General features: G+C 51.1%; 8 protein-coding genes across 8 annotated transcripts; 3 read left to right on the top strand and 5 right to left on the bottom strand.

The window, feature by feature from the left end:
- Positions 1–133: 133 nt before the first annotated feature.
- Positions 134–804, bottom strand: LAESUDRAFT_353009 (uncharacterized protein). The gene is made up of 2 exons (XM_040902134.1): positions 453–804; positions 134–384 (listed from the first exon to the last, which is right to left on the bottom strand). The coding sequence occupies exons 1-2, from the start codon at positions 705–707 to the stop codon at positions 280–282; spliced, it is 360 nt and encodes a 119-aa protein (XP_040768599.1). The 5' UTR covers positions 708–804; the 3' UTR covers positions 134–279.
- A 1,781-nt stretch (positions 805–2,585) lies between these two features.
- LAESUDRAFT_721246 (uncharacterized protein) lies at positions 2,586–6,246 on the bottom strand. Its single transcript, XM_040907981.1, has 19 exons — positions 6,009–6,246; positions 5,931–5,956; positions 5,703–5,876; positions 5,441–5,646; positions 5,235–5,387; positions 5,073–5,187; positions 4,927–5,018; positions 4,799–4,876; positions 4,637–4,744; positions 4,367–4,584; positions 4,139–4,312; positions 3,987–4,085; positions 3,851–3,932; positions 3,675–3,798; positions 3,553–3,618; positions 3,393–3,500; positions 3,129–3,337; positions 3,015–3,079; positions 2,586–2,965 (listed from the first exon to the last, which is right to left on the bottom strand). Exons 1-19 carry the CDS (start codon positions 6,092–6,094, stop codon positions 2,755–2,757), a joined length of 2,394 nt encoding a protein of 797 aa, XP_040768598.1. The 5' UTR covers positions 6,095–6,246; the 3' UTR covers positions 2,586–2,754.
- A 48-nt stretch (positions 6,247–6,294) lies between these two features.
- LAESUDRAFT_693261 (P-loop containing nucleoside triphosphate hydrolase protein) lies at positions 6,295–7,551 on the bottom strand. The gene is made up of 7 exons (XM_040906156.1): positions 7,475–7,551; positions 7,374–7,425; positions 7,230–7,314; positions 7,010–7,174; positions 6,720–6,948; positions 6,610–6,669; positions 6,295–6,559 (listed from the first exon to the last, which is right to left on the bottom strand). Exons 1-7 carry the CDS (start codon positions 7,513–7,515, stop codon positions 6,535–6,537), a joined length of 657 nt encoding a protein of 218 aa, XP_040768597.1. The 5' UTR covers positions 7,516–7,551; the 3' UTR covers positions 6,295–6,534.
- Positions 7,552–7,616: 65 nt separating this feature from the next.
- On the top strand, positions 7,617–8,657 carry LAESUDRAFT_747469 (uncharacterized protein; the record flags this gene model as incomplete). Its single annotated transcript, XM_040911473.1, has 7 exons — positions 7,617–7,727; positions 7,789–7,900; positions 7,964–8,041; positions 8,100–8,136; positions 8,185–8,263; positions 8,320–8,496; positions 8,545–8,657. The coding sequence occupies exons 1-7, from the start codon at positions 7,646–7,648 to the stop codon at positions 8,655–8,657; spliced, it is 678 nt and encodes a 225-aa protein (XP_040768596.1). The 5' UTR covers positions 7,617–7,645.
- Positions 8,658–8,991: 334 nt separating this feature from the next.
- On the bottom strand, positions 8,992–11,143 carry LAESUDRAFT_747468 (uncharacterized protein; the record flags this gene model as incomplete). The annotated part of the gene is made up of 6 exons (XM_040911472.1): positions 10,535–11,143; positions 10,354–10,477; positions 10,181–10,292; positions 9,864–10,115; positions 9,494–9,811; positions 8,992–9,437 (listed from the first exon to the last, which is right to left on the bottom strand). The coding sequence occupies exons 1-6, from the start codon at positions 10,765–10,767 to the stop codon at positions 8,992–8,994; spliced, it is 1,485 nt and encodes a 494-aa protein (XP_040768595.1). The 5' UTR covers positions 10,768–11,143.
- A 139-nt stretch (positions 11,144–11,282) lies between these two features.
- On the top strand, positions 11,283–13,293 carry LAESUDRAFT_352773 (uncharacterized protein). The gene is made up of 6 exons (XM_040902132.1): positions 11,283–11,620; positions 11,683–11,908; positions 11,990–12,092; positions 12,160–12,385; positions 12,529–12,610; positions 12,703–13,293. The coding sequence occupies exons 1-6, from the start codon at positions 11,548–11,550 to the stop codon at positions 12,971–12,973; spliced, it is 981 nt and encodes a 326-aa protein (XP_040768594.1). The 5' UTR covers positions 11,283–11,547; the 3' UTR covers positions 12,974–13,293.
- Positions 13,294–13,434: 141 nt separating this feature from the next.
- LAESUDRAFT_352814 (uncharacterized protein) lies at positions 13,435–15,409 on the bottom strand. Its single transcript, XM_040902133.1, has 3 exons — positions 15,269–15,409; positions 13,744–15,216; positions 13,435–13,685 (listed from the first exon to the last, which is right to left on the bottom strand). Exons 2-3 carry the CDS (start codon positions 15,151–15,153, stop codon positions 13,665–13,667), a joined length of 1,431 nt encoding a protein of 476 aa, XP_040768593.1. The 5' UTR covers positions 15,154–15,216; positions 15,269–15,409; the 3' UTR covers positions 13,435–13,664.
- Positions 15,410–15,904: 495 nt separating this feature from the next.
- On the top strand, positions 15,905–16,947 carry LAESUDRAFT_721242 (uncharacterized protein; the record flags this gene model as incomplete). The annotated part of the gene is made up of 2 exons (XM_040907980.1): positions 15,905–15,998; positions 16,080–16,947. Exons 1-2 carry the CDS (start codon positions 15,988–15,990, stop codon positions 16,945–16,947), a joined length of 879 nt encoding a protein of 292 aa, XP_040768592.1. The 5' UTR covers positions 15,905–15,987.
- Positions 16,948–19,881: the final 2,934 nt, after the last annotated feature.

Genomic DNA, 19,881 nt, shown 5'->3' with positions numbered 1-19,881 from the left:
TGTTCAAGTCCCAGTCGCGCGCATCAGGTTGCAGACTGTCTTGACGTTTATCTTGGCCTTAATTACCGGACGTCGCGGATGTACGTTCTCGTAAGAGAAAGTCCAAGAACGATCGAGAAGTTGAAAGTGGTTGACAGCACGGGGAAGCGAAAGAAAATCGGTGAACCTTGCGAATGCCATCGGCAGTCATCTGGAAGAAAGCAGCACAACGTAAAGAATGCCTCATGCTCTGTATGAGATAGTAGAAATGACTGATCAGCACGAATAGGCATCTCGAAGCTATTTACGAGCTGCACGGTGCCTAAAAGGCGACTGGATGATCGTGTATAATGGCAGCGAGAAAAGAAGGAGCCAACTGATGTTGAGGGTATAGAAGAACAGGATCTAGGCCGCAAGTAAGAAGCTGTACGAGTGGGGTACAGTGGAGAGGCCTCGATTTCGGAGCAGCCTACCTTTTGCCATTTTCGTCGAGCATCGCCAGTAGCTCCAAAGACCCCTGATCCAAAGAACCGCACTAAAGAGCTAGGCCCACCGTTCGTCACAAGAAGTTTGAAACATGTCAGAATGAAGATGAGCGTGCAGTGCGATCTCTTACGTATTGTGTAACCGAGGTTGGCATCGCCTTGGTCCGTGACCATCTTTATCAATGGCACATCATGCCGACGGCTCGACAAGCGCGCTCTCCCTGAGCCAGAGCATGGGACCATGAGGCTCTTGACTTTGGTAACTCTGAAGTCGGTGCGATGAACTAGCAGAAGCTGTCGATATGAGGGCTAGCTTGCAGCCATTACGATCGCTCTTGGCAGGACGCTGCAGTGAGAGGCTTTAGCTGTACTTCAGCTTGGATGACATCGATCGGCGGGTTGGCCTCCCAAGAAACAAAGGAGAAATGCTAGTCCCAAAGCTGCACTGCGCTGCAGACGACGTAGGCGGAATATGAATCCATTGCGAGTGATTGGAGATGCTGAGCACTGAGTGCGAGTAAAGCCGCTCGACGTTGAGAGTTCTGCGAGGAAGTGAGTGTTCACCTATTTGGCAGGAAAATCACATTTTCTCTTGCGTCTTCTTGATGGTTATATGTCTTGCGAACCTCTTCCTCGGATGTCGCTATGCAGCTATCCCTTTAGGCTAACAAGGTCAGGTCTGCCTGCCCACAAAAGCTACGACAGTGGAGTTCGCTAGATGATGAGGTCTTCACTCACCTAACAGGTTCGAGGATGGGGGAACGTATGTTACATGGTGAGCGTACGTTCATGCACGAGTTCGCAATACGCACCATCAACAGCCAGCATCAAACAGAAAATCCACGTTCGCTATGGCTCGAGTACCGAATAGTTCGTCATCGAAAATTGCTGATACTATGAAACAGTCCGCGTACGCTATGTACTACATGGTCCGTTGACTCTTGCGTCATACGAGTCCTCGGAGTGGAAGCCTAGACGACATTGTACGTTGCCAGAATCAAAACCGTGAGCAGTGACGGCATTGATGAGCTACAGGCCGGTGTGATTGCACACGAGTCTAAGCTGTCGGTTGGCTCACGTACAACGATGTCAGGTCGCCTACATGTATTATCTTCTGCCCAGCCTGCCATAGAGCAATAGACAGTGTCGTGTCCTCGGCCTGGAGAGCTCCATGCAGGCAGTCTTCCGATGTCAGCAATCGTAATATGGGAGGTCTAGGTGAGTTTCAACGCTCTCGCTTCTGATACTTTTATATCGGTCTCCGATGTCGACCATCGCTATGCATAATGACTTCGCTGCGGTGTTCGGTCAAGAACGAGTCGCAAGTGAACGTCAAATCCTGCCACAAACGTGGTTATTCGATGCCATCGGCTCCGAGGGTGATATCGGATCATTTCACGGTCGAGATGGAACATCAAATCTACAATGAGATGTTTAGCAATGTGCAGGCTCGTCTTCTTCAAATTGGGCTGTGGTATGAAATTCCACGCTTGGCACGGCCCCCTCGAAGAGTCGTTCTCGGAAAATCCTATTCGTTCGTGTGCCACGCTTGAACTGAAATTCCGGCAGGCTATATGTCGATCCGGATTTGGATGAGACGCCTGGAAGGCGGTACCGAACGTTGAGTGAGATGGTTCCTCACCGTCACGGGTAGCTGCCAAAGGAGCCATTACTCTGCATTTTAAATCTAGCTTACCCGTAAAGGGCTCCCTGCGGCCCGACGTTCTTTCAGCCGTCATCTTGCAGCCAGCATGCACAGTTGTTCTGACAAACTTCAAACATCCACAGTTTCTGATCTTTTCGAAAGTCGCCCAGCTCTGCCCGGGGTATGTGGTGATCCAATCAAATCCCAAGAAGCAAACGAAAGCTCGGGCCGAAGGCTCCTCTAGATTTACCGTCAGGGTTCAACCTAAGAAGTGCCGCGGATATCACGATTCCCGTATCCTCACGTTTTCTGCCGCTGCCCGGGTATATGGCTAATGATGGGATACAGCCCTCATGGGTCCATTCGGTGAGGCAGACTCGCGGCGTGGAGATCGGCGGACTAGAACGAAAGAGACAGCACTCCGTACACGATCTCTGGTGTTTCCGAAAGCACAAGACTGCATTGGAATGTATTCGACCCTGCCCGTATGCCATGAACCCCGGTATCACCCCATTTCCAAATGTCGGTCACGATGTCTCTGCATGATTTCGCGCTAATCAAGCAGTATGAAAGGGGAAGCGACATATAAATAGCGGACATTGCCATTTCCATAACATGAAACAAGAGTATATCGTGCAGATAAGGCTAGCGACGGAAGAGTCTGCGACACCACGACGTGAACGCATCAGCTCGATCGCAGGTCCATGTCCATACTTCCTCGATGATTCCCTCAAACTCTTGCTCGCTCCACGCAGATTGCACGTGATGATGTTCAGCGAGAGTAAACCGAAGCACATCTTTGACGGTGACAAGTCCAACGAGCATGCCTCTGTCTTCTACCAGGATGACTCGAGGGCTGCAAGGTATGAGCAATATTTCAAGAGGAAGGTTCATGAATAACTTACCCCATTCGCTTGAATAGCTGCATAACGATCTCTAGTGGAAGTTGAGGAGAGACCGTAAGAGGGGTCTGCTAAGCGCTCAGCAAACAAATCAGGCACTATAACTAATAATCGTACCTGGTTCACCCATGGCCAGAATTTAAGGACCTCCGGTGTCGCAGTAGTCTCAATGATCTCCATACATATGTCCTCGTCAATCCCTACTGCAGGTCCAGAGGCCATGTTGGGAAGGTCGGCATGGGCCTCAACCTGCCTATGGTCTTCCCTATCAGATGCGAAAGAACATGGCGTTTCCAGTGCGATATTTCGCACTCTGCGCGATCTCTCTGCACATGTGATCACTGTCAGTTAAAGGGAACACTATAACATCGACAAACGTACCCAGCACGTATCGCAGTTCGGAACGTTCTATGTAGCCAACGAGAGTCCGACTAGCATCATCTGAGATAATAGGGAATCCTTTTACGTCTGTGCTTCTCAGGCGCTCCTCTGCAATGGTCAACACTGTGATGCTCATCCATCGAGTCGCACAGATGCTTACCAATATCGCGCACAGTTAGCCCTGATGCAGATAGCGTATGTAGGTCACTTCTCATTACCTTCGACACTGGGCACGAAAGTGAGAATGACTGACTCTAGCTAGTCGGGAACGTCTGGACTGACCTGGTACATTATAAGCTTCATCATCCTTCTCTAAAAACGGGTAGCCATTGAAGCGAATCATTTCGTCCGCGATGCCGGTCGTCCCGAGAAAATCTCCGACGGCTTTCGTGACCAAGAGGACGATCTACGTACGGGTAAGTACACGTTCTCAGCAAACGGTCAAGGCAGACAGCTACCATAGTAGGCAAGATATACGTCAAAGCTCCTGTTAGCTCAAACATGATCACGACAACAGTTATCGTCAGCCTCATGACTCCACTGTCGATACGTTGTCAGTTAGAAAGAATGCCCAAATCACAAGAATTTACGTACCTGAGTGCCGCCGCAGCACCAAGGAAGGCATATGTTCCGGGAGTGATGCATTGCACATCAAGTTGGCATACGGCGAACATGCTCGACTGTGGATTTGCACTACCTTGCCCGTCCGTAAAGCTGTACTCTACGACGCAATCTTATGTACGCACCGATATAGAGCCTTCACGATGATACCAAGCATGCGTCCAAATGTGGCACCGATCGCCATGGAAGGCACGAAGATGCCCGCAGGGACTTTGCAGCCATACGAGACGGTGACAAGACCTATCCGCAATACAGTTGCGAGGAAGAGAGAATTGGCCATGGGCCATTGTACCGAAGTCCTGGGCATACAACTTTGACCCATAGTGTCCCGAGACCAATAAGACAGTACTCACTGGCATATGTTGTCGTAATCGCCTCCACCCTCGCACTCCCGGAAGAGGATCGACATACTCTCTGTCATGTCAATTCGGATGAACCGGTTGAAATAGCCGACCATAGCAGTGATAGTGGCTAAGGTGACTGCTTCGGCCACAGGATAGTTGGCAAGGTGCTTCCGCCGGAAAGCTGCCACTTGTAGGTTGAACTTCACCATGAATGCACCGTACAAGCCCTGGAGATTCATGTTAGATGGCGCAAGGACATTTTATCAACACCGTACATACCCCAAAGACGCCGATGATCACAAAGAATATGATCTCGAAGAAGTGCCAGTCGCGGTCATAGGTTACTTGAAACAATACTAGCTTCCCGCTCCGAAACGGATTCATAGCCTACAATATGTGGCCTGTTCAATGTGGATGCGAGGGCGCGATGAATAAGCTTACAGACAGCGTCACGGTCGCCATCAGAGCACAGAAAAAACTTCTCCACATGGTCTTGATGCTGAAGATGCTACTCATTTCCTACACAATAAAGTCAGAAATAAATCATGTTGCTAGCTAGCCTTACGGACCTCGATGGAGAACAAGACACCACCTATAGGTGAACCGAAAGCAACAGCGACTCCGGCTGCACTCGAGGCAGTCAAGATTTCCCTCATCTTGCCTACGCCTATGTAAGCGAAGGCTTTTCGTTAAGCATATACTCGCGTTCGCTCACCTTGGTTGCGTGAATACCTGCTGAAGAGGCCCGCGACGAGATTGCCTATACAGCATGCCATGTGCACCGAAGGGCCTTCTTTGCCTACTGACAATCCGGACGCAATTACTAGAGGCTAAGTCCCGTTAGAGTAGGGAGAATCATACGAACGTGGACACGCACAAGCGTCATGCTCTTGATGAAGAATGTTGAAAAGCCAAGGTACCCTTTCATAATGAAGCCACCAATGATGCACTTGATCTCCGAGATACCTGAGCCCGCTGCATATCTGGCTATGGCTCTCACTAGATGTGCAGCTGTGAAAGAAAACGTGCACTTGAGACGTGGGATAAAGGGAGGTCTTGCGAGCCAATTGCATGTGTACATACAGCAAATAGCACGTAAACAGTCCATCTCACAGGTAAGACTGCACCCCATGAATGCCACGAATCGCATGCCTCGTCACCGCCTTCGATCTCCCAGCAACAGAACTGACGGTTTAGCCACCATGCATCCGAGCAATAGCCCATTTTCAAGTCAGACAGCCAAGCAGTAACAATCGAGATGAGAGCAGCGTTGATCCCAATACACATGCCTATGCAGAAACGACATAGGTCGCGGAATGAAAGTCCAAAGGATTATAGCACTCACCAACCAGACTGACAACAAACCAACTCTGTCCTGCATCCACGATGCGCCATAGTCGAGACCACAGCCAGGCAATAATGGTTTCTTTGCGTGATCTGTAACCGAGATAGACCGACTGCAGCTTCTGGTTGGCCCTTAGGCGTCGATTCCGTTCTATAATGGCATCCTGGATCCAATCTAGCAGCCTAAGTCAAGAGAACGTTTCACTCATAACTGAGGTTGCCATCTTACCGATGGTGGTGAAGTCCTCATAGCTCCTGGGTGCGGAGTATAAGTAACAAGGTAATAGAGTACCATCCTAATGCTCACCTTATCTGCTCGAAGTATTCGTCGTCCTCATCTGGCAATGCATTTGTGCTATGGCTGAACTCCGCGGAGGCCCGTTCACGGGACATGTGGGGGCATCAACCTCGGATGAAGTCCCGCGTTCCTGTACACTCAGGTTTTTGTTTACGTTCCGTAAGCGTTTATCTCGGTCAGGTATACAGTCCGAGCAGGAAGTAACTGGCAACAAATGCTTGAGGTAGAGATGTTGAACAGGCTGGCGTGGACGCGTCGCATCACTAGCGCCAGATGCACCCAGATCTTTAGATTTGGTTTCAGTTTTTGACTAACAAACTAAAATTGAGTGCGCAAATTGCAAGAGAACTATAATGTAAGGTAGGGGAATGATGAATCTACACGGCGTAACAGTAGCTGTCATTACTTGAATAGACCGCCCGCACGGCAAGGGTACAGAAATGTTCAATCCTAAAACATAGGAGAATAGGTCCATCAACAGTGTCCGGACCGAGCAGAGCGATAGAGCAATATGACCAAGGACGTCGAAGATAGTTTATCTGCCATCATTTTGCTCGTCTCTGAAAAAGCCAATTGAGTGACAATGAGACACCTAAACACCGATTCTTACCTCCGACGACTGTTCTGGACACGAATGAACAACCAGTCAACAGCTGCGCGTACACCGGTGCTGCAGTGAAGACATCAACAAAATTCGCATTCAAGGATACGCTAACATACCCCTCTAGAGCTGAAATGCCCATGACATCCAGACTAGCGATGCGGTCCCTGCGTTGTTCGAGTTCCACCTCTTCTCCATATCGCCGCCGGGCTGCGTCCTGCTTGCTCCTATACCACTCCTCGTAGTTGGTACGTATCTCTTCTACAGACATGCTCTGCGGACTATCTTGTTTGTTGGCAAGTAGTAGCAGCGGGACACCGAGAATCTGCGGTGCTGACAGGACAGAATCTAGTCCCTTTCCGTGTCATTGGCACATCGTACTTGCTCGGACTTGAATGCATGCACGCACCGAAGACCTCCCATCCTTCACCCAGCCGTTCCCGGTCTTGCGCATCAATCACGAAGACGACGGCATGACAGTCATCGTAGTATCTATGCCAGATCGAGCGAATGCCTCTCTGGCCACCGAGGTCCCAGAATTGGAGAATTGTTGATGGCAAACTGATCTTTCCCACTGAGGGAACTGTTCAGCAAACATAGGCGACATGCCGGTGATGATCAGCGCGTACTGTTCTGCCCCACGGTAGGAGCTATCTTGTCGGGCGCGAGACCAGGAGTGTCATTATAAAGAGTCTTAATCTTCTCCAGCAACGTCTGAGTGGGGAAGAGGGTGTTAAGAAGCCAGCAATTGCATGAAACCGGGAGACTCGCACCGTCTTGCCAGCACCGTCAAGTCCAAGGATGATCACCGAGAACTCTTCCTTCCTGGATGAATCGGTTCAAGTTCTTCATCGCTAGACTTAGCCAGACAGACCTAATTAGAAACTCGTATAGTCCCTTGAGCAAATGGTACATGATAGCATAGCGAAGTCGTCAAGTATAGGTCAAACGACAAACACGCTCGCTATTGATGGCCTTCGCGAACTGCCGAGCGCGCGGAGCCGCCTATGTACGGCGAGCACCTAGCTTGGACCTGCCCTGCACCATGGGGCTTTACACTTCATACTACACGTATGGTCCACCGACCTTTCTCGTGGTGGTGGTCGCGCTATACCTCCTATTCACCGGTGAGGTTCAGTGCGTCAGCGTATAAGGCCGCGTCTCATGTGCACCGCGCGACTCGCTCAGGTTCCGGTGAGGCATTCAATGTCGGCCGCTTCCTGGAGGAGACAAGCCCATATGCCTGGGCATCGACAGGCATCGGCCTGTGCATTGGACTGAGTGTCCTTGGTGCGGGGTGGTAAGTCGCAGCTGCATCTCAAAAGCCACATTCAATGACGTTGTACGACGCCCTGACTTGCAGGGGCATATTCGTAACTGGAGCGTCGATTCTTGGTGGTGGTGTGAGGGCGCCGCGAATACGGACTAAGAACTTGATTAGGTATGTCTGCTTCCCCTCTTGCCAGACCGTCCGGAGGTGGCTGAGCATCCTCTTGCAGTATCATCTTCTGTGAAGTCGTCGCCATATACGGCGTGGTAGGTCTGCACTTGCGGATTGGATCTGCTTTCCTCACTTCCTAGTAGATCATCGGCATCGTCTACTCCGCCAAAATTACGAGCGTGCCTGAGTCGGATTTGTACACTCGGGAGAACTACTTCACAGGTAACAGGATGTCTGTAACCGCACTCCCTGCAGAGCGCTCACGCTCATCCACGAAGGTTACGCTCTCTTCTGGGGAGGCCTCACAGTAGGCGCATGCAACCTCCTTTGCGGCGTCTGCGTCGGAATTACAGGCTCAACCGCCGCGCTGGCCGATGCAGCTGACCCAGACTTGTTCGTGAAGATTCTCATCGTGGAGGTGTTCGGCAGTATCTTGGGTCTATTCGGACTGATTGGTACGTTTCAATCTTTCTCTTTCGTAAGATCATCAGGAATCTGATTAGATGATGATGGGATGCTAGTGGGTTTGCTCATGGTTGGCCAGACAGGAGAGTTTGCGGCTGCTTCCCCCCTTGCCGCGTCTGCACGCGCAGTTGCATCACCATATGTGCATTGACCAAGGCCGGAATTATGTGAGAGATTATCACACATCTGCCGCTGGTCGCGAAGATTCTCTTTGTCATCATAAATGCCATTCTTCTATTGCCCTCGGCGTTCTAGTAATGTAACGGACCCTGACCCAGTGCCGCGATCGTATAGCTATAGCACGGATGATATATTCAACCTATTGACAAGACCGCAGAAGGTGATAGGGATACAGTAGCATGTAGAGAAGAGAGTCTATCGATACAGTAGTAGTCGGAAATGACGGCGCTTGTTGGTTATGAGCGCTGATAACAGAACTAGGGTACGGATGCCCCTCAAAGAGATAAGCTGCATATCACAAGATATCATATATAATTGAATGAAAGGTCAACAGTGTTAGTTCGTGAATGCCCGTACGGCTGAACAACAACAGATGCGACCTCCACGGTGCAATCGTCATTCAAAAGGTCATGATCATCATCATCGTCATATCCATCATCGCTAAGAGGCGTAACAGATGAGCTCAATTCACTCGTGAAGGAGCTCAGCTGGGCTAAGGCCTCCTTGGTGAGCATGGGCCGCGTGCGCGCTCGGCGCGAGGTAAGGAGCGGCTGGGAGATCGACCGACGCAAGTCGGGGATGGGACGGAAAGGCAAGGTCGTAGGATTGGCAGGCATGCCTCGGGCGCCAGCCGAGACCATCCGGACAACGCTACGTTCGGGCAACGGAGATGGGACGTATGGATCTACCATGATAGCAGGAGACCGTTGACCGACTGAGACGGAAGACAGCGTCGACCCGGCCGCCGGAACTGAGCAGCAGGAAATCAGCTTCTCATCAAACAATGATTGAAGATGTAACACTTACCCTGAAGAGGCGTATCAAGGCCCCTTAGCGCTTCATCGAGCGTTTTGAGGAAGTTCGGAGATGACGAGAGGTCCTGCGAAGGCACCGAAGACTGAGGCGAGGAACGAGGGGTGGCCGGTCCCAACGACAATCCGGACACTTCCGAGTAGCCTGATTGCACGGAATGACGGTCATGGGAACCGAGATGAACAGGTGGGAGCTGCAACGACAGAGGATAACGATAGCAAGTTGGGCACTGAACAGAAGTTCGGAAGCACAGATTGCGACCGTCTAGGACTTGATGTCCACGAGGTGCAGCAGTACGCACAGCTCCTTCAGCTGAAAGAGGTACATCGGTCAGATCGGCTTCACGTGGTGAGGAGGAGCGTACATTGATAGTAACCAGAGAAGTCGTTTTCAACCGTAAGGGGGTCCCACGGGCAGTAGAGCGGCGGCTCGTCGAAGTAGTCGGTAATAGCCGACTGCGGCATCTCTGGCCCGGACAGCCTCTCCTGGCATGCGTACATAGACGACAATTCTGAATCCGTCGGAGAATTGCAAAGTTCAGGAACCGCGTGGTCAATGCTGCCGCTTTGACTCCGCCCCTGGCATGGAGACTCGATGTGCTCCCTTTCAATGTCAACTGTCAAGCAAGCGAATTTGAGCATGCGTGAACTATCCTCGCAGATATCCGTAAACCGCGCTCACCGGCATGACCAATACGAGGAGAAGTCGTACCTGGGACACGGGATTCCTGATCCAAATGCTCGGATTGAGTTTGAACTGCCTCGAGGCTGGTCTGAGACCGCCGAACAACCTCCTAGAGAGACCATGATGAACTTCAGCTTGAGACATGGAATGGCTCTCGGGGTGCAACTCACCCTAACCTCCGTGTAGAGAGACTTTGCACGGGATTTGTAGTGGGAAGCTCTCGATACAATATCGAAGCTCAGTCTCTCGGGAGACTGCGCAAAGTCTGACAATTCCTCCCTCTCCACGACGAGCCTTTCGGATGTGAAGTGTTCAGAAGCGCAAGCTAAGCGATGAGCGCAGGCGACTTACCCGTCGTGCATCGTCTGCAAGTGCCACATATCCGCGCCAGAGAGCACCTCTTGCGAGCGACGGAGATGCATGGTAGCAGCCGCTCTATATTCGTCGCCTCGACTCAGCGACTCCTGGAATGTTGCTTTCCAGAATTGTCGCAGCTCATCGAGGCGCGCCTCAAGAGGTGATTCGGTGGACGAGGAGGAACGACGACGACGAAGGAAGGTTGACAAGTACTTCTTCAGAGCCATGTCTGGTGAAGGAGTCTAAGAAACGAGCGAGCCGGGAGAGCGCTCCCTTATAGATGTGTGATTGGACATCATGATGTCTCGGGATGCTTCTTATAGAGCACGACTTCCAACTGAGCTGGTGGCTCAGCACTAGGACGCCACTTCACCGACGGTCGACATGCTGGAGCACATAGATACCGGCAATCGAAAGTACAATAGCAGAGGCATGCAGACCGCTGGCATCGGTATCTCGGGTGACCAGATGTAGGTGATTGTGGGTCCTCGCCCTCGACCATACCGATGGGGACGCGTTCTGCTTCCGCGTTCCCGGATAAACCATTTGCGTGTGCGCTATGTCTGGAAGAGACACAGCTGGGCAAACCACGGGACGGTCCCGAGAGAGGACAAGGATAAGCAGAAAAGGTAACCTCAATCAATTCCTCGGCTGCCGTTTCAGGCTAGCTGAGAAACGCCACGTGGCCCCGCTACCGGAGCAGCATCCGACGCATGTCTGTGCATCGACGGCTTTTTGCAGAGTCGTCTAGGTTTCAGAGTGCATGTTGTCTAGCTGCCCGCTCTCTCGACTTAGGTTGCGCGCGAGCCGGACTGCAGTGGCCGAAAGTTTCATGCGCACAATGGGCGGGTGAGACATTTGCGGAGAGTGCCGGTGCCGCTGCGCGCAGTGTGATCAGTCGCGCAGTGCACCGCAAACGAGTCAACGACCGACTCTAGCATCCCTCAGTCACCTATACCGACCGCCTCGTGTCCACTTTGATTGTTACTGCTACCGCTGCTGCTGCTATGTCTACAAGCGACGACCCGTCAAACCAGGCGCACCTGCAGGAGGGTGGTGCAGTGCACCATGAGGCACACGGTATGCCGTGCACCAATCGCACTTTGCGGTCATGCACTAATCTACCGCCCATCACGTCGTAGAGGAGTTGCACAACGTCGGAAATGAAGGAACAGACGCACTCGATCTGAGTGCTCCCGGACAAGACGAGGAAACCCCTTCTCTGCCTCCGCGACCTGAATCTGAAACTGCATCCATCCCACCGAATATGCATGAACGCGTCTCTGCGCCAGCACTGCAGGAGGAGAACGAATCCCCGGAGGTTGCTGCATTGCGCGCCATGTTTCCTGACTTTGACGCAGCTGTCCTGTATGTCGTGCCTCCGATTTCTTGCAACGCGGTAGCATACTCGATCTAGTCATTGCTGACTTCCCCGCTTCATACTTCCAGGCAGTCCGTTCTCGAGTCCGTGGGCGGTGACCAGGAACGCGCGATCGATGTCTTGTTAGGCATGAGCGACCCGGATTACGTCTCGACTGCAGCCCCCGCCCCCGTATGTCCCGCCTTGTTTCAGCGCGCCACATGCCCGAGGTACTAATCGTTGCCTTGGGCATCCGCAGGTGCACCACGACTTGGCGCTAGATGAGCAGCTCGCCCGCCAATTGGCGTTGGAGGACCAGCAACAGGCACCGCGTGCCAGGGGACAGTCGTGGCCTCACCGAGGAGACCTCCCATATCAGCCTAGACAGGGCACTCCGTCTCACCCGCAACAACAGCTGAATGCCACTGGAACTGAACATGGAGACTTTCAGGAACTGCAGGCGACGCTCGGTCGGATGGCGGAAAGTGAGTGTTCTCCCGTTAGCTTACGTAGAGCGGGCACTCGGCACACGGCAGGCATGCCCTTCCATTTAACTATCCCGGTCTTCGCGTCTTCCTATTCGCAGAAGCATGCTAGTCGCTGACTTCTCTGTCATACGTGATCTTAGGTGGGAAACGCACGTTCAGTTCGATTGTCTCGAAGGCAAAGGCGAAGATCAACGAATATAACCAACAGCAGAATCAGCAACGGTGAGTTGTTACGTATCTACGTGGAGACCAGAAATCGCTGATCATCACTAAACCTAATTCGACCTTTTGGATTCATCCCCTCCTACGATTAGTTCTGGACAGCCCTCCACTTCACCTCAGAACCCGCAATGGGGTGCAACATCTCCCGCACCGCTCGATCGGCACACAGCGACCGAGGCCTATAATCAGGATTACTATGCTAAGGCACGCGAGGATTCTCGCACGCCACCGCCAATATCATTGCGCGACAACAGCAGCTACGGGCTGACGCGGGATTATGTCAAGGGCTACGATGCAGCCTCGAGTGAGTCGATGGATCATGCGCTCACGACGCAAGTCGCTGAGGCAATGCGCCGTAGGTGAACCGATTGCGCCCACATCGACACCTCCTCCCGCAGCCGCGGGCGCTCGCCCATCGAGCCCTCCCGCTGCTGTCAACCGGCCGTCCATCTCATCTCAGCCTCCGTCGGGCGAGACGCCGCGCCCGCCGTCCACATCAAGTGCAAGTCCTATCAATGCGGGTACGTGTTTCGATACTATTCCGAGGTTCTCTACTATCATTCGGCCGCATGCTCATGTTCTTTCGGTCGCTTGATAGCGAAATTGGGCTTGCTTCCCAAGCGACCCGTTTCTCTCCTGACCCCGCAGCAGCCTACGATACCGCGGCGTCAAGATAGCGAGGATGAGCTGGAGTTTGTGGAGAACCCGTTTGAAGAGGGGTCGCGGCATTAGCAAATGTCGCAGATCAGAGGACGAGGGCAGCCACGGAGGATTGTATGTGTGTAAGGTTATATATTTCCAGTGTACTTGAGAACTACTGAATACAGATGTATTGTTGTCGCCGTGTTCGCCCCTTCGCATGGTTATGAAGGTCCCTACGACATAAGCGCTTGACTCTTGAAAGTTGGTGGTAATGAGTTCTCTTCTGGTATCAGCTAGGGATATGTAATGACATCGAAAAGCGACTGAGCAACATGAATGTGATCCCATAGCCTTCGCATGACCCACCATAGACAGACAACACAGAGTGTAATCCAATATTCTCCATCCCGCATCATTCCTCCTCGCCATTCACCTGCATAACAAAAGCATCAGTACATACACATGTTGACGCTATTTGATAGCATGCGTACCAGTCTCACAGAGTCCATTTGCAGATCTTGCAGTATCGTTGATGAGCAGGTGAAGGATACCAAGTTCCTCTCGAACCACTCCCTCAGCGACTGTGTCATATCCCCAGAGATCCGTATATGCACTTCTCGAAGTGTGGCACCAAATGTATCAATATTACCATGTTTCCTCCGAGCTCTCATCCACGAACGTGTCTTGACGAAATTGCACAAAGCTTCTATTGAGGCATTGTCGATGGGATACTGTCCCAGGTGGAGCGAAGAGTGAATCTCCAGTCGATATAATGAAGGATAGAGATATGTGCCATTCTGCTTTTGCCTCAAAATTCGCATCAAGTACATGAGGTTCCAATCTCCGCCGATTTCGAACTCTATAACTGGTGCGTATCTTGACAATTCGGCATACCCGATAATTGGCTCGATTTGATAGCGTATGTCGAAGTACATCGTGCGCAACGATGGGAACCGCACATTGAATGTGCCAATGCCCCGCGTCCCCACCTTGGAACAAGATGAAATTGCGATAGTCATCAAACTTGGAGCCCGAAATATGGCCAGCCATTCAGTGATCGCTGACTTCCCGGATGATGTGATGGTGAACTCTCTGAGGGATGACAAACAAATCGGGGAGCTGGGATCAAACTGCGTCGTGGGAGAGTCTCCGCCACCATCGCTGACGAGCTGGAGAACTTGCAGCTTGGGTAGGTGTGCCAGTGCTCTCAATATCTCGACGCGGCTTTCCCTTCGATGATGTGGGGAATCGAGAAGGAGGGATTCGAGTGAAAGGAATGAATGGCTTAAATCCGTCGGCGTGAAGATCCTGTTGACGTAGCGACCAAGGGTCAAGTCGTGCACTCTTGGCGCCACAAAATTGTGAACACTGATCGAAATCTCGTGGTCTCCTCCGGTAATCCCATCACTTTGGAAGTTGCACTGAAGAAAGCGTAGGTAAGGCAAGGTTCCCTGTAATTTCAGATCCATGCCTTCCGACCTGTGAGGATCGTAGAAGTAGTCGAGATCGAAAGATCTCCACCGCTCTTGATGCTCCCACACCAATTCGATAACTTTACACCAGTATGCATGACCGGGCCTTCTTGAGTGTCCATCTATCCGCAAATAGATGTCAATAGGCTGTCGACGTGATAGAGCGAGAACTGTTGATATTGCTGAGAGTGGCGGTAGGTATTGATTGAGAAACAATTTTATCTCCGTCCACAGTTCCGCGGTATCTAGCGCAATAGCTCGCCAAGTGTGACACACCATTGTGAGATTAGTTGCTCGAAGCAGGCTCTGAGCATTTCCAGGGATGTCCACATATTCGGAGAATACGAGTCGGAGGACGTCGGCAGGGATGTGGCGGATGGATACAGCGTCCTGGTCGGATGCTTGAAGCGAATGCTCTAACTTCTCCATTAAGTGTCTCGACCGTTTCAGCTCAGTGACTTTCGAAGGCTGATATTTTTTGATCTCGCGATGCTATAAATAACATATATGTGGCGAGTCAATGTGGCCCGCATAAGGTGCTCACCGTCAGGTTGGTCGATTGTGCCAGGGGTAGCGCGCTCTCCGAGGGAACGAGTGCAATGCTGATGTCGGTCGAGGAGAATAGGCGTGACGTGGAGGCACAAGCAGTGCTGAGAGGCGGTCCTCCTATCTCGATTAACGCTCAACGCTCAATAGTACGTGAGCCTGCAGCTGAGATGGTCTACGCCGTACGCCGCATCAACGCTGCGAAAGTCGAAGAGAACCAAATTCATGATCAATTATAATCGTTAAGCAAGCGCCTACTAAGCACCTCGCCAGTGTCACGCATTCGCTCCGCCATATCGCCATCGGTCGAAGCAATGCAATACTTACTCTAGCCGACTTCTGGATGACCCTGCCGGCCACTCGAAAAGCGTTGATGCGAGCAGCGCCAAGATGCCAAGGTGAAGACGAGCGGAAAAACACGTCATCGTGCAAATTCCCATCCCTGCACGATATCACGGAGCAAGCAGCCTTGCTCTGTCCAGGAAGCTCCCTTCTCAACCACGATCGTACAGACGTTCACTGTCTGACGTCTATCCAGCGACAACGTCCGCAACTCAGTGACTTCGCTCTGTTATTATAACGAAGGTGATGACGAGGCTGCCAAATCACGTTCTTGTAAGCTGACCGTGCTCTCAGGAGTGACTTCCGCCGGACTTCTGTTTTGGACAACGAAACGAACTTGGAGCAAGTGCTACGCAGTATCCAGTAACGGTGAATATGGAGGACAGGTCAGTCTGCAACTACTTAGCATTCGAGGCATAGTTAGTGCACTGATCACATGCTACGCTTGACATATCCACCTCTTGCAGCCATGCACAAGCGTCAGGCTGTGATGGGTCTCTGCGCTCAACGAAAATGATATCCCTCGAAACGCCCGTTCATCGCTTGCCGCCGGAGATAACGACAAATATTTTCTGCCTAGTCAGAGGCAACCCGGTTCTCCAACAGCGGTCCGAATCCGTATTCTCAGTCATCTGCCTGACGCACGTATGCGTTCAATGGCGGTCAATTGCACTTTTGACCCCAACCTTATGGACTGTCGTGAACATCGATCGATGGGATAGAGCCTTGCTGAGCTGGCTGCCGGCGTTCTTGGCGCGTTCAAGCATAGCGCCCCTTGACGTCCAAATCAACTGCTCACCGGTCAAGTCCAAACATATCCTACTGCGCGCGATCGATCTGCTCGTTCCAGAGACAAGTCGCATCACACATCTACGTCTGAGTGGATGGAGTATGATTCGAGGCTCAGCTCACAGCAAGAGATTTATGATGGTCAGCGGGGAGCTCTGGTCTGGTTTGAGAAAGTTTTCCGAACTACAAGAACTTGATCTTGGTGAATGGAGAGACTTCCCCGTGTTTCCTCGACGCTTTCCTCTGTTGCATGTCCTCCACACAGAGTGGAACAATCTTCGCTGGACTTCTGCGCTCCTACACTTGTCACATCTTTCGCTTGGGCCAGGGGAGGTGTACATATATCCCATCAGAGATCTACTCGCGAAACTGGAATGCTGCCACAATTTGGAGTCGTTGCACATACCGAGGCTAAGTTGCAATGACAGGATGGGAGATCCTGAACCTATTCATGTCCTACAGCTCAACAACTTGCACACGTTGGCCCTCCATGGATGTTGTACCCCTGTCGTCGTTGATTTCATCGTCCAGCTGTCTCTTCCATGACTCAGACATTGTGAAATATACACTGATCTTAACGTGTGCTTCATCATCGCTACGCGTCCCAGGGCCTGCTATGACATCCTGTACCACCTGAAGTCAAGTTGCATCAATGTTCAAAGCCTCGATTTGATTTTCCACCCCCTTTCTTGGCATCTGAAGGCATACAACCATCAAAATGACCCACGTACCACATCCCAGCACCCCGTGATAGATATTGATCTGTCATGTATGACGGATCGATGGTCATGTTCTACCGTTTGGATGGCTTGCGTGGAAGTGTTCTACAAGTCACCTATCCGAGAACTTCACCTTTCTTGCAGCCCAGAAGGTTTCACCAACGATGACTGGAGGATCGCATTTACTCGATTACCAGAGCTACAGCGCGTCCACGTCAGTTACATCACTGAAGAAGTCCTCTTCATTCTCGGTACCGCTCTTACGGCCGATCTAGGAAATATTCCTTGGCCAGCGCTCAAGACCTTATCCCTTGACATTCGTGATGGCGACCTCGACGTAAAGATCACAGTGTCCGATCTCCTGCAGTTTCTGGAGGCGCGCGCTGCGGTCGGTTGTCCTTTACAGATGCTTGTTTTGTGGTTTGACATGCGGTCCGCGAAGCATGGAAGAGAATGGGTAGAAGAATTGCGGAACGTTTTGGGGAATCATCCTGATCGAAAGACTGTGATACGTCTTCTGTAGCGACGGTGTGGTCTCGATACCAGTGTGTCTGAAATATCCTTCATTCACTGTACGCATGTCGTTCAATGCGAATGTGATCGCTCAGCTTACGGTCAGACGTACTTCAAACAAGTGTGGATTGACCCTTGTTCCTGCGGGTAGAGTGCAGGATAGTTTTTAGCGACGAATGTATTGAATATCATAGTAAAATACATGGACTTCAACTGGAAAGAGCTACGACGTGCATATCGAGAGAGTACCAGTTCGGCACGCCAACTGGATGTTGTGCCGCAGCATCTCGCGGTGCGCAATGCGAAGAGCTTCAAGACTCCTAAAGGTTGACCTGTGGAGCGCTTCCAATTTCGACCACTGGAAGTTATATACACTGTAGGCGACGACTTTTAAATTAATAGCGCAACGAGAGGACCGTTATTCATTGAGTGGAGGGATTTGGAGATGTACAAGTCAGCAGATGCAGTAATAAGCTAGCTCACTTTCGATGCATTCTGAGACCAGTTCCGAGTCGCCTTGCAGACACAGACACTGTCCTACTACTATCAGAATTCAGTCATATATTTCGCACTTTATGACTGAGTTCATAATGCCTTGAGCCGTGGCTCTTGCAGCGCCATCGGGCTAGGACCCAGGCTCCTCCACAGCCTTACTTCGGGAGTTTGGGGGGTCTGAATACTAAGGGCAGGTAGGACTGTGCCACATCTCAGCCACCCTTCAGCCACATTTTCATACTCCGACTCATTTCAAACTCCACAATCTTAATCGCCCCCCACTCCCTACGACGGCTGCAACAAATCATGTGTAAACAACGGAGCACAGGAGTGAGCCTTCCCAATTGAGCAACCCCATTTATTATTATATAGGCGCCCACTCTCGTAATTTCTTTGGACGTCATTACTAACATTGGCTCTCTAATGCAACTTTTTGACCTTTTAAGTTCCTGTGGTCTATAAAGTCATCAGATTGACTCCGGAGCGATTTCAATGAATAGCTATGCTTCTAATGTATCTTCTGAATTTTTTTCACACTGCAATCTTGCGATGTTCATGATACAGGAAGGCAACAAGGACTGCAACAGTGTCACGGCGCATTAGATCCTGTGCCCTAAGGCAAGGAAATGGCAGCAAGGTGCTTGCCAGCGTCCAGTGACCTGCACAAAAAAGGGGTATGCCCAGGAAGGGTCAAACCAGGCATGCAGTGACATGCAGCCTAAAAAAGGGGCTCAAAGGGCCCTTAGCCTTATGCTCACAACAAGGGGTGAATTGGCTTGTTAGGCCGCATATAATAGGTGAATGAATTTAAGGTCTTCCCTTAGATCCTCATGTGCTTATATACATGTGGTGGTGGACCCTGGGTACCCTAACTATGGTGTACTTACTGGGGTCCTGTCCTGTCTACATGTGAGCATATTGCCAAAACCAGTAATGGTTCTGGACTTTGCTATAGCAACTATCTATAAAGGCCATGGATACGCCAAGGTAATCCTACTTTACCCAATGAGATAATTGCCTGAAGGTGGTGTCACTATTTGAGTAGCTGAAGTGGTGCCACTTATTGAGTGGCTAATGGGGGTTCTGCCATAGCGCATATTCTAATGCTGGTGCTACTATTTGGCAGCCATGTAGTTGATGCTGCTATTGAGCAGTGAATTGGGTGCTTGCTAGCTTGATGGTCTAATGAGCACGGGTAAGCCTATTGTGGGCCAAAGAGTTCCATTCTGGGCAAGTGGCCTGGTGTCACGTGACCAACACCTGATAACTTCTGAATAGCGCAAGTGGCCAGTGTCACGTGACTGGGTGGCTGAATCATGGGCGCTTGGTGGTCATGTGGTAGACACAGTCATATTCGCAATGTATGTGATGGTATTGTGCTGTTTATCTAAGTATTCACTTTGTGAGACCAATATGAAGGTTGGCGTCCGAATAACCACTCAAATGAGAACTTTTAATGGTGTAAAAAGAAAGGTGCCACTTAATACTGTGACAAACAGCATCAGCAAAAGTGTCGAAATTGCGTGAGGTCCTTGCAAGTGCTGGTGACCCTCATAAGCATGCGCAAGGCTTGCAGGTTACTTGCAAGGTGACTGCAAGGCTTGTTCTGACATTGTGAGAGGGCCACGAGCCTGGTGATTTTTCACCAGGCTTGTGCAACACTGGTGCTATGCGAACGAGCCTTGTTTTATCTTATAAGGGTCATATATGTCTGCCAAAGCTCTTGTAGAGTTAACCACCAGTCTCGGAGGGA

Source organism: Laetiporus sulphureus (genome assembly GCF_001632365.1).
Source record: "Laetiporus sulphureus 93-53 unplaced genomic scaffold LAESUscaffold_4, whole genome shotgun sequence".
In the NCBI taxonomy this organism is placed as follows: Eukaryota; Fungi; Basidiomycota; class Agaricomycetes; order Polyporales; family Laetiporaceae; genus Laetiporus; species Laetiporus sulphureus.
This window is presented reverse-complemented; position numbering and strand designations above follow the sequence as displayed.